This window comes from Benincasa hispida, chromosome 11, assembly GCF_027475165.1.
Source record: "Benincasa hispida cultivar pf3 chromosome 11, pf3_genome.v1.1, whole genome shotgun sequence".
Lineage (NCBI taxonomy): Eukaryota > Viridiplantae > Streptophyta > Magnoliopsida > Cucurbitales > Cucurbitaceae > Benincasa > Benincasa hispida.
This window is the reverse complement of record NC_143488.1, coordinates 70441040-70452377: the sequence shown is the minus strand read 5'-3', so window position 1 is coordinate 70452377 and position 11338 is coordinate 70441040. Positions and strand designations below refer to the sequence as shown.

Genomic DNA, 11338 nt, shown 5'->3' with positions numbered 1-11338 from the left:
GGTGGATGGGGGTCCACCTGTAACACAATAATGATAGTGTTTAAATCAGGACTTTGAGTATGTGGGAAAATGATAGAATGTGTAGAATATTCCTTTAATTGGAAAAATCATAATTCCACAAGATAAGTTTTAATTTAATGGGAAAAAAGTTGTAAAATTCAATGAATCCAAGGATGCCGCATCACTCCATTTCGAATCTCTAATTTTATGACTTTTTTTTTTGTTCAGATATTCAATTAAAATGACTCTTCAAAAGTCGTGGTGCCACCCACATGTGTTTATAATATATGCTGTCAATTGTTATCTAACACTATTTTTAAAAATAAAATCAAATCAAACAACAATATTTATCAAAATATAGAAACTTCACTACACAACAATAAAACATTTTCAAACAAGTTTAACCAGAGCTACAATTTAAAGGATTACTTTTAAACCAAAAAAAAAAAATTAGTCAAGTTATTTATAAATATAATAAAATATCATTATTAATTAGTGATATTATTCCTGATAAAAGTCTATCGCGATTTATCGTTCAATGATAACAATTTATTGCAGTCTATCACGAATAAACAGTGATATTTTATTATACTTAAAAGAAATTTCATAAGCTTTACCATTTAAAATAATTACCCCAATTTAAATCCATGTATATACATTTTTAAGCTGCAAATCAATATTTGATTTTAATTTACTTTAGCCAAAATATCATTTTTTTTCTATGATTTTGAACTCTTTTTTTTCTAATACAATTTCAACGCGTTCTATATTTTAATAAAACGAGCAAATATCAATTTATACCTCTAAATTTTTGAATTGTATCAATTTAAACATTAACCTTTAGGGATTGTATCAATAACTTCGAGATTTATATCAATTTAAGTCTCAAACTAATAATTATATCAATTTACCTGAATTTTCATAAGTGTATTAATTTAAACCTCGAACTTTCATAATTGTATCGACTTAAATCCTGAATATTCATAAGTGTATCCAAATAAAACATAATTGAGGGATTAAATTGAATATACTTACAAATATTTAAAGTTTGAATTGATATAGTTATGAAAAATTTAGGATTTAAATTGATACAATCCAAAAAATTTAAAGTCTAAATTGATATAATTATTAATTTATGATCTAAATGGATACAATACTCAAGAATATAAATTGATATTTGTCCTATAAATTATGTTGGTGTCATTACGTAATTTAATTTAGTGAAATGACGTAGAGATAGTTAGGTGAAGTCGGCAAGGAAAAGCTATTTGCTACTATGTTTTATACTTTTTTTTTAAATTGAAAATATTATCTTATAAAAAATAATGGGTATATACATGATGCAAACCAATAATAATTTGAATATACTCAAAAACAGAAATAATAATAATTTGAATATACTCAAAAACAGAAATAATAATAATTTGAAATGTAGACTTCTTCTTTATCAAATGTTTATTTAATTATGGTCTTAAAGAGCTCTCATTCAAAGCCTATCGACTTTTTTTTTTTTGGGAAACAATTGATTTTAGTTTTAAAATTAAACTAATATTTCAAAATTATGTTTCAATAATATCTGGAAACAAATAAAGAAAATGAATAACATAACCTACTTTTTGGAGAACATACACTATAAAAAAAATTGTTATTGTTGGTCATATAATTTTATAATCATAAAATTTTATTCGTGAATCCAACAATTAAAACTGGAAGTTTTATATATGATAATATTGAGTAATAAAGAAAATCTCAAAAGTCTTGATGGCTTTGTTTGATTTTAAAAAGTTGTTGAGAGTCTAAAGAAAGTATGATTAAGTATTTGATTAGTTGAATTATTGGAAGATTTTGATGAATGGAAGATATTCATGTTGATAATAAAGATGACTCAATACATCCAAAATAAAGCAATCAATCTATCTTTTATATTTTCAAGAATTATGATTCTAGAAAGCCATTAGCCCATTATATACCTAAAAAATAAATCCTTCAATATTTTAGCCATGTGGTTTAATTGATTGTATAAATGTGTCGATAAAGATCTCAATTTCCAATCTTATGAAAACGAGTATTTTTTTTAATAATTTAGACCTTATTTGATAATTATTTTATTATTATTTTTTTTTTTTAAAAAAAATAAGCCTATGAAGACTACTTTAACCTCCATATGATTTAAAAAATTAAGTAAAATTTTGAAAACTAAAAAAAGTTGCTTTCGAAAATGTTGTTTTTGCTTTTTGAATTTGGTTAAGAATTCAACCTTTATGCAAAGATACAAATAAATAAAATGATTACCAAATAAAACCTTAACTATCTTTATATTCCTTTATAAAAGTATTATATTGTTTCACATAAAAGGATAAATTTTATACAAATTTTAATTACTATTATTTTTTTTCTATTTTTATTAAATTTTAATATTGAACTGAAAAAGGAGTAAAAATCAATTACGGATAAGTTAAAAGCTTAATTTTGTTGTACCATTTGGATTATGATACATACCAAATAATGTGATAATTTAAAAACATATCAAAATATTGTGGTTAGTGGGTCGGTTTCATTGTGGTTCATTTTCTATTGAAACGATTTATTACAGGTGAAGTTATCCATTGCATTGTAAATGAGAATCACGAAAAGGATAGGTTTTAAATTTTATGGGTACCTACACCCAACTTCTGAAATTAAATACTACTTTTTTTTTAAATAAAATAAATTATGATGTAGCTCTTATTTTTTTTTTTATGTTATTGGAAAATTATCATTTATTTAATCAAATACGAAACTAATCTTCACTTCAACAAATATATTTATATCTCAACATTCATAAACATAAATTGAGAAATATAGAATAATAATAATAATAATCAGAGTACATCCGAACTCAAGAAGTTACAAAAAAAAAAAAAAGTAAAAATGAATAAAACAAAAAGAAAAAAGAAAAAAGAAAAAAAGAAAATTAGAAACCGGATTGAAAGAGGGGGGAGGAGGTGACCGGCGACCGATGGCGGAGGTTGGGTATATAAAAGGTGATTGCGCGTGAATTGGAAAAAGGCCAATTTGGCGCTTGGCAATCGGCCGCTCCATTTTTGTCATTCCGTCTCTTTTCTAATTTTCTCTGCACAAACAAAGAAAGAGACAGGCCATGGAATCAACCGAGTTTGAAGTCTCTCCAATTGTCTGATTCTCAACCCTGAACTTTCATCAATCTCGGTAACTCTCTCCCTTTCTCCTCTTGATTCGTTTCCCAAAAAACGGGAGCCCCATAAACTACTCAATTCTTCTTTATCTCAACCTTACTCAAAACCCCATTGTTTTGTTTTACTGAAACTACCGCAATTCTTTTCGCAACCAATTATCTGATAGGATCTGCTTCATTTTCCTTTTCATTTCTCATGGAGACTGAATTCCCAATTGTCAATGAAACTCTGCCCTTTCCTGCTTCTTGTTGAATTTAACTGTACTATATAGTGGTAGAGTAGAAGACAGGGGGGCGGGGGGTTTTCTTCAGCGATGGGATTATGGCTGTTAGCTTCAACTGGGCCACCAATTAAGCGACGAGCCGGTCTAAGAATAAAACAGGCGGGTCGGGGTTCTTATAGCGGCAGCTAGTGAAGCCCTTTGTTTTTCTCGTTGATTAATCTATATTTCGTTACTTTCGAATTTGCTCTGCTTATTTGTAAAGCGCTCAAGCGAAGAATGGAGATTTCGTCTTCGTCTCTCAACAACCTCTTGAAAAGTCTCTGCACCCATTCACAATGGATTTATGCTGTCTTTTGGAAAATTAAGTATCAAACTCCACCGTAAGTTTCTTGATATATCTATATGATTAATTGTTTATGGCTCAATTCCTTAAGCACTATGGTTAATTTTAAAACCTTGGATTATTTTCAGGATATTGACTTGGGAAGATGGGTATTGCAATTATTCAAAATTGGAAAAACATATGGGAAGCATGACAGAGTATGGAATGATTAAAGACAATGATGAACATGTTACTTCGTACTATGGAACAAATATTTATAACGGTGATTCTGGAAGTTGTTCTGTTGAACTAGCAGTGGCTGATATGTTTTGCCTTCAATATGCGCTGGGAGAAGGGTAAAGTCTTATTTATTGTCATTTTCTTACGTCTTTTGTGTTTCTACTTTTTCCAACAAAATTGATATGTCTGAAACTTAGCAAATATTTGCTTTTCTTGCTAATTTTGGTTTTTGTGTGGAATTTTTCCTTGCTGAATCTTAAAATGAAGGTTTTGAGGACTTGGCTGATTTCTTTATTGCCATGGTAATCATCTTATGCTACCATGGACTTTTGTTTGCAGTTGTGGGTCCATTACCATCGGTCCTTGCAACCTTCATATTTCTTAGAATTATTTTAGTGAGTTAACAATGCTTAAGAATAAGATACTACTGTTCTTTCAAATAATTTAGTCTATGTGCCTAATTTTTATCTTATACAAACTTCACACCAGGACTGTGGGAAGCGTGGCAAGTTCTGGAAATCATAGTTGGGTTTTCCTTGAAAATATTTTTACTAGCAATTCATCCACTCCTTCTATTTATGAGGTATGTGTGAATTTCACTTTCTTTGCTATATGAGGAGGATCCAAAAATGGGGCATAACATAATTTAATGTGTCGATGCTGCAGGGTCCTACTGAATGGCTGATTCAATATGCATCTGGTATCAAGGTAGTATAATTTTTGTGCCACCTCATGTTCTTACCTCTAGGTGCATTTGACAATTTATAATTTTACCAAACATTGTTGAGAATAAAAAATACAAGTGCTCTAGCTTGCATATCCGTGCTTGCACATCTCGATAGTTCTCTATTTGTGTAAAGCACATGTTATTGCTTTCAACTAAAAGATCAAGTATTCATTTGCAGACTATTTTATTGGTGCCCATTCTTCCTTTTGGAGTGTTGCAGCTTGGCTCATTGCAAATGGTGTGTATTTTCTGAACTTTGGTGTGTGTGTCAAAAGTTCTATTCTTTTAAATGTTAAGTCTATTGGTTGTTTAAAGCTCCTCGGGGGTAATACTTTGAGAAACAATAATTTGATTCCTCCCCACTTAATTGAATTGCTCTATAACTATTCATCTCATACTCGGCTTTCCTGTGTCCTATTGAATCTCAGGTTACCGAAAATCTCTCGGTGGTTGCTTATATCAAAGACAGATTCAATGTCATTAACTTTGTTGCTGGAGATGCCTGTGCATCACTTGTACCCAGTCCCTTTGAGAGCTTGGATGAGCAAACAAACTTTACCACTTATATGCTGGAAGCTGAAAATCATGAGGTTATTCATGATATTAAGCCACCAATGTCAAATTTAAATCAGTTTGTAACCATTCAAGATGTGATGACTGCATCTAGAAGATTTAGGCCCGAAACTCCTCACTGTGAAAAGGAACATAAGGGTGATATGCAAGGGACTAATATGGAAGAAGCATTCGCTTCACTTTATCAATCTATTAGTGCTAGTGAAGTGGAATTTTCCGATTGTATTTCTCTGGAATCCCTGCTTCCTCCTTGCAGTCAGTTGAGAAACCATGAGACTGGATTGTTTGAGATTAACCCCCACATTGTTCACTCTTATTCTGTGGACAATGTAGTTGGACAACAATCTGGACATAATCTTGTGACTGGGAAAGAATATGGCACTGCAGACAATTTCTTTAGTTTTCCTGATGACTGTGAACTACGGAAAGCACTTGGACCAGTATTTCTTGCACAGAAACATACTGATGTGTTAGCGTATGATCCATCTAGCTCAATCAAAGACACAACATCAAGTATGTTGTGCAGTCGAGATTTCAAGGAAGGTGATATCGAGTATCTCCTCGAAGCATTGATAACTGCAGATGATAATTCAGATGATACCTTTTCTAATAACACAATCAATGCCAGGATTCCCCCCTTGGTAGCAAAATTGAGTCTTTCTACCAAAACATGTCAATCTGAATCAAGTGCAATAATAGTGGATGATCCAGCCCCTTGGATCATTCCTGAATCCAAAATGACTGCAACAGGCAGGAAAAATTTAACTAGTTCGTTGACATCAAATTCTCTAGTTGTTAACGAGCGGGAAGAACAAGATTGTGACATCGCTCAATATAGGAAAGGGATGAAACGTTCCAATTCGAGCCGTCAGATCAAAGTTACGTCTAGTACAAGACAGAGACCGAGGGATAGACAATTGATCCAGGATCGTATCAAAGAGTTACGGCAAATTGTCCCAAATGGTGGTAAAGTAGGTGTCTCGAGAACTGTTGCGGTGTGTCAATTTGAGTTTCATTTGCTTGGTTTCCTTCTTAGTAAGTTTGCTTTTTTTGTCTAATGGTAAACAGTGTAGCATTGACGGTCTCTTAGAGAAAACCATAAAGCACATGCTATACTTACAACGAGTAACTGACCAAGCCGAGAAACTAAAGCTACTAGCCCAACAAGAGGTATAATAAAAGGATTGTGCTCTACATCAAAATAAATGCCTTCTAGCGTTAGAATTTAGTAAATTAGTGCCCTAAAATGCTTTCAAATGCTTTTATAGGATTTTGATTCTGACAATTGCACTGATCTTGAAAATGAGGAGTTTCAACCAAATGGGACTAGTTGGACCTGGGCGTTTGATATTGGGAGTGAGCACCAAGTTTGCCCCATAGTCGTAGAGGATCTAGAATACCAGGGACACATGCTTATAAAGGTTTTTGTTGATTTCTTTTTAAATGTTTTTTTCTCAGAAACTGGAAGCTTGTGTTTCAATAATGTATTCAATTTCAACATCCTGTAGATACTATGCAATGACATGGGATTGTTCTTAGAGATCACTCAAATAATCCGAAATTTGGAATTAACGATATTGAAGGGTGTGATTGAACGCCATTCAAACAAATCATGGGCTTATTTCATCGTCGAGGTATGCAGTGTATATGTCTAGTTCTATCCAAATTGGTATATCAAATTGAAAAATTATGTTAACTTCTTCACAGGCTCCAAGGGGATTTCATAGATTGGATGTTTTCTGGCCATTAATGCATCTTCTCCAGCGCAAAAGACATCCTATTTCATGTAGGATCTGAACTACATCCTCCATGTCAAAGCTGAACTTCTGTTGTTCACTAATATTTTCTTGTCAAGCAGAAATTTGATCAAAATGAAAAGACTCGAAACATGAACGCCTACATGTATCACTACTGATGTATATACTTCAATATTACACATAAAATTTTCACCTTTATGACATTTTTTTCTTTGCTAATTGAATTGTTGAGGCTTTTCTCATCCATAGCTTAGGACCAACGGGTCACACAACAGGTGTACGATTACATTTTCTGTAAGCAAAAAGGCTCGAGAAATATAGGTTTGGAATTAAAGCTATAGATATGCTACAATTACAAAGACAAAAATGGAAGGAAATACGGAGTAGAAGACGAAAATGAGATTTGAAAAGCAATAATTTAGTTTAGTTTCAGAGATCGGAGATGGGGTAAGCCTTGACAGTGTGGCCACCATCAATAACAAAAAGTTGTCCAGTAATATATGACGCAGCTGGAAGACAAAGAAATGCAACCATTGACGAAACTTCATGTGGTTCCCCAGCGCGTTTAAGAGGTGTTACTGACAATAGTTGTTCCATCGATTTTACATATATTGGATCATCCTGCAAAATAATAATAATAATAAACTTGTAGATATATATATGAATTAATTTGAAAGAGACGTTGATAATGAATAAAATTTGTACATTGGGAGGCTCCACGAAGCGAGTTCTGATGATCCATGGAGCCACTGCGTTTACACGGATGTTATCTTTCGCCCACTCGCATGCCAAGTTCTTTGTCATTTGATTTATGGCAGCTTCATCAACAAATCCGTTTATAAAACACACCCCTCATTCAAAATAAGATCCGTAATGGTGAAGAAATTTGTGGGTTACCTTTAGAGGCAGCATATGGTGTAGAATAAGGAAGGGCCATCAATCCTGAAACAGAGGATATGAACACAATGTTTCCATTACCAGAAGCTTTCAGCAATGGATATGCAAGTTGGCTAGAATGGAACGATGCCTCAAAATTTGTATTCATTACACTCCAAATCTCTTCCTCTGTTACTTCTGCCGCCGTCTTCAACTCCGACGTTGTCCCAGCATTATTCACCTAATTCAAATAATCAATCAAAAATCAAATTAAAATCTATAATTTTCAGTTTGTTGTTGTTAATTACCAGAATGTTGAGGCTGCCATTGAACAGAGACGACACTGTTTCCATCAGCTTCTTCCTCTGTTCTCTGCTTTGCACATCGCATACAGAGCCACTCACTTTCAAACCCATTTCTTCCCATTCTTTTAAACATTTGTCCAAATTTTCCTGGCTTCGGCAGCATGTGTGAACGGTGGCCCCAAATTCTGCAAGTTCTTCCACCGTGGCTCGCCTGACCGAGGAAATGACATTGCAGGAGGAGTTTGATCTTAAAAAGAAAAGAAAGTAGAAATTGAAAACTAGGAGTACCCGATACCGCGGCTGCCGCCGGTGACGAGAGCGGTCATCCCCTTGAGAGACCATCTTTGGTTTCTGTTGTTGGCCATGGCTGCTGCTTGGTTTGGGTTTCGACTTTCGATTTGATTAATTTAAGATGTACTACATATTAATATGAAATACGGAAAAAAACTACATTTTTTTTTTGTCGCGGATATTGGATCTAGTTTTTATTTAATCACTAAATTCAAAATATTACATTTTTTTTAAACTTTAACTTTAACTTCAATTTAGTTTAGAGTTTCAAAATTATCATTTTACCTTTTCTTTTTTTTCAATTTCAGGTTTGGATTTCAATATTTACCTTTTAAAATTTTTAACCTTTATTTTTATTGGATATCCACTTCTAGTTATTGACTTATGTTTTGTTAATTAAATTTAAATAATTATAAAGCAAAATTTTAAATTTAATTTCAATAATGATGAAAAATAGTGAAACTTAATTAATTATAATTCTTATAAATTATATCAACATTGAAGATAAAGAATAAATATTTAGTTAAAAATCAAAGTTAAAAGTGTAAATATTAAAGTTAAGTTATAACATTAGAAATTTAGAAGCCTAAGACAAAATTGAAAGCGAACTCAAACTTGACAATTAAGATTCTGTTTGGTTATCAGTTCGTCTTTTTGTTTTTTGTTTTTAAAATAAAACTTATTTTCTCACTAATTCTTACATTGATCTGCATATTTATAGACCTAATTTTTAAAAATTAAAGTATAAAACCAAACGGTTACCATATTATTCCTAAATTTATAAAATTAGAAAATTTATGAACTAAATACACACTTTATTCTATAATTAGGGAGAAAAAAGAATTTTTCGGTAAAAGTAATTAGTACAGTAAAGATTAATTACAAATCTTAACAAGATGTGGAGTTGTAAGTTAGTGACCCACCACGTGATTCATGCATCCAGTTTTAATACATCAACCTAGGATACCATTTCAATTCACAAACACAAAAGGCAACATTGTCACACTAGGAAGCAACCCACGTCCGAAAAAATGGAGAAAAAGTAAGTAAAATACAAAAACATTGAAAAATTGACAAAAATGACAAAAATGACATTTTTTCAAGTTTTTATTTTGATTTTTGGATCCTTTTTAAAAAATATTTTTTTTGACTCCACAATTTTGAAAATAATAAAAATTACCCTAATACCCTTCACAATTCAAAACTCACTCAAACCCTCCAAACCCTAACTTTTCTTTTCCATTTTCACTCTCCTCCATTTCAAAAACTCAATCACACTCCATTTCACTCTTCCCATTCTACATTTCCTTGTCATTCTCCTTTTCATTAAAGATCATTGGGATTTTCATTTTGTTTCACTCAATGTGTTAGTTTATGTTAGGTGTTCTTGTGTGAATATTTGAAATCTATGTTAGATCTATGTTGAATCTTATTTTTTTTTTTCCTAAAAACATCATGTTCGGCATTTTCTGAATAAGTTTGAGCCTAAAATGCGTTTCCGAAAATCGGTCTTATCCGGCCGGACTTCATAACATTGTGACCGGGTGGGCAAGTTTGAGGTTGCTTGAGGATAGGTTTGGGGAAGGGGGATTGTGCCCCGTGGTAGAACAGTCGGGCGGTAAGTGATTTCGACTGGGTATGGGCGGGAAAGACTGGGTATGGGTGGGAAAGATAGGAAAGGATGAAGGGGAAGGGGGCAAAACCGGGTAGGAGTAGGTGGCGCCCGGTCTCAGCCGGCCGGGTATTGGACTGTGTAGGGGGAGGGCACCATGTAGAAAGGGGGCGTACAGAGAGGGGGGCAAGTATGGGACTAAACGATCGCTTAGTAGTACTAAACGATCGCTGAGCTATGATCGATGGGAACGTGAAGGTACTGGGTAGAGAGGGGGCACGCAGAGAGGGGGCGAGTATGGGACTAAACGATCACTTTATAGTATTAAATGATCGCTTAGTAATTCTAAACGATCGCTTAGTAGTACTAAACGATCGCTTAGCTATGATCGATGGGAATGGGAGGGCACCGGGTAGGGGGGCGGGTATGGGACTAAACGATTGTTTAGTAGTACTAAATGATCGCTTAGTAATACTAAACCGATAGGAGCAGGAGGGCACCGGGTAGAGAGGGGCGTGCAGAGAGGGTGTGGGTATGGGACTAAACGATCGCTTAGTATCATCGCCTAGTACTAAACGATTACTTAGCTATGATCGATGGGAACTAAACGATACACTGGATTTTCTAAACGATGGTACTACACGATCGCGTTAAGCGATGCAATGAACTGCTACGCGATAGAATTGAGTAATCGATTAGATGTAGACCTAAGCGATCGTGGTGTGGGAACTAAACGATACGTTGGATTTTATAAATGATGGCACTACAGATCGCTTAACTATGACGCGTGCTAAGCGATGCGATGAAGTGCTACGCGATAGAACTGAGCGATCGTTTAGATGTAGACCTAAGTGATCGTGGCGTGGGAACTAAACGATACGTTGGATTTTCTAAACGATGGCACTACACAATCGCTCGCGTAGAAGGGGGCAAGCCGTGGGGGGTACTTCTAGAATTTGGCCTGGCCCGGCCTGGTCAGGTATTGGACTAGGTAGGGTATTCTGTTTTTTTATTTATTTATATTTATATATAATTTTTTATTTTTTTTAAGTATGCATTGATGATCATGATGTTTTGTCTTCTAATTTATCTATTTCATGAAAAATATAGGTTATAATGGAACTAGATATGAAGGTACACTCTAATGACCATTTTCCTGCGACCCTTTCATGTTGTTCCCACATAGGAAAGACTATCCATAAAATTAAGAAAAAACTA

At 33.5% G+C, this 11338-nt stretch overlaps 2 protein-coding genes across 2 annotated transcripts; one reads left to right on the top strand and one right to left on the bottom strand.

The window, feature by feature from the left end:
* The first annotated feature begins 2956 nt into the window (after positions 1-2956).
* LOC120090986 (transcription factor LHW-like) lies at positions 2957-7255 on the top strand. Its single transcript, XM_039048733.2, has 10 exons — positions 2957-3797; positions 3889-4095; positions 4469-4562; positions 4646-4687; positions 4885-4944; positions 5135-6250; positions 6348-6449; positions 6548-6700; positions 6788-6913; positions 6987-7255. The coding sequence occupies exons 1-10, from the start codon at positions 3694-3696 to the stop codon at positions 7074-7076; spliced, it is 2094 nt and encodes a 697-aa protein (XP_038904661.1). The 5' UTR covers positions 2957-3693; the 3' UTR covers positions 7077-7255.
* An 89-nt stretch (positions 7256-7344) lies between these two features.
* Positions 7345-8664, bottom strand: LOC120090987 (tropinone reductase homolog). Its single transcript, XM_039048735.2, has 5 exons — positions 8506-8664; positions 8221-8428; positions 7934-8153; positions 7742-7854; positions 7345-7657 (listed from the first exon to the last, which is right to left on the bottom strand). Exons 1-5 carry the CDS (start codon positions 8580-8582, stop codon positions 7466-7468), a joined length of 810 nt encoding a protein of 269 aa, XP_038904663.1. The 5' UTR covers positions 8583-8664; the 3' UTR covers positions 7345-7465.
* Between the last annotated feature and the right edge of the window lie 2674 nt (positions 8665-11338).

Excerpts from the sequence above, each read along its gene's own strand:
- LOC120090986 (XM_039048733.2), top strand. The coding sequence starts at position 3,694 with ATGGAGATTTCGTCTTCGTCTCTCAACAACCTCTTGAAAAGTCTCTGC. Across the intron at positions 6,251-6,347 it reads TTGTCCCAAATGGTGGTAAA|TGTAGCATTGACGGTCTCTT; the intron begins GTAGGTGTCTCG and ends AATGGTAAACAG. Across the intron at positions 6,701-6,787 it reads AGGGACACATGCTTATAAAG|ATACTATGCAATGACATGGG; the intron begins GTTTTTGTTGAT and ends AACATCCTGTAG.
- LOC120090987 (XM_039048735.2), bottom strand. The coding sequence starts at position 8,582 with ATGGCCAACAACAGAAACCAAAGATGGTCTCTCAAGGGGATGACCGCT. Across the intron at positions 8,154-8,220 it reads ATGGCAGCCTCAACATTCTG|GTGAATAATGCTGGGACAAC; the intron begins GTAATTAACAAC and ends TATTTGAATTAG. Across the intron at positions 7,855-7,933 it reads ACCATATGCTGCCTCTAAAG|CTGCCATAAATCAAATGACA; the intron begins GTAACCCACAAA and ends TTGTTGATGAAG.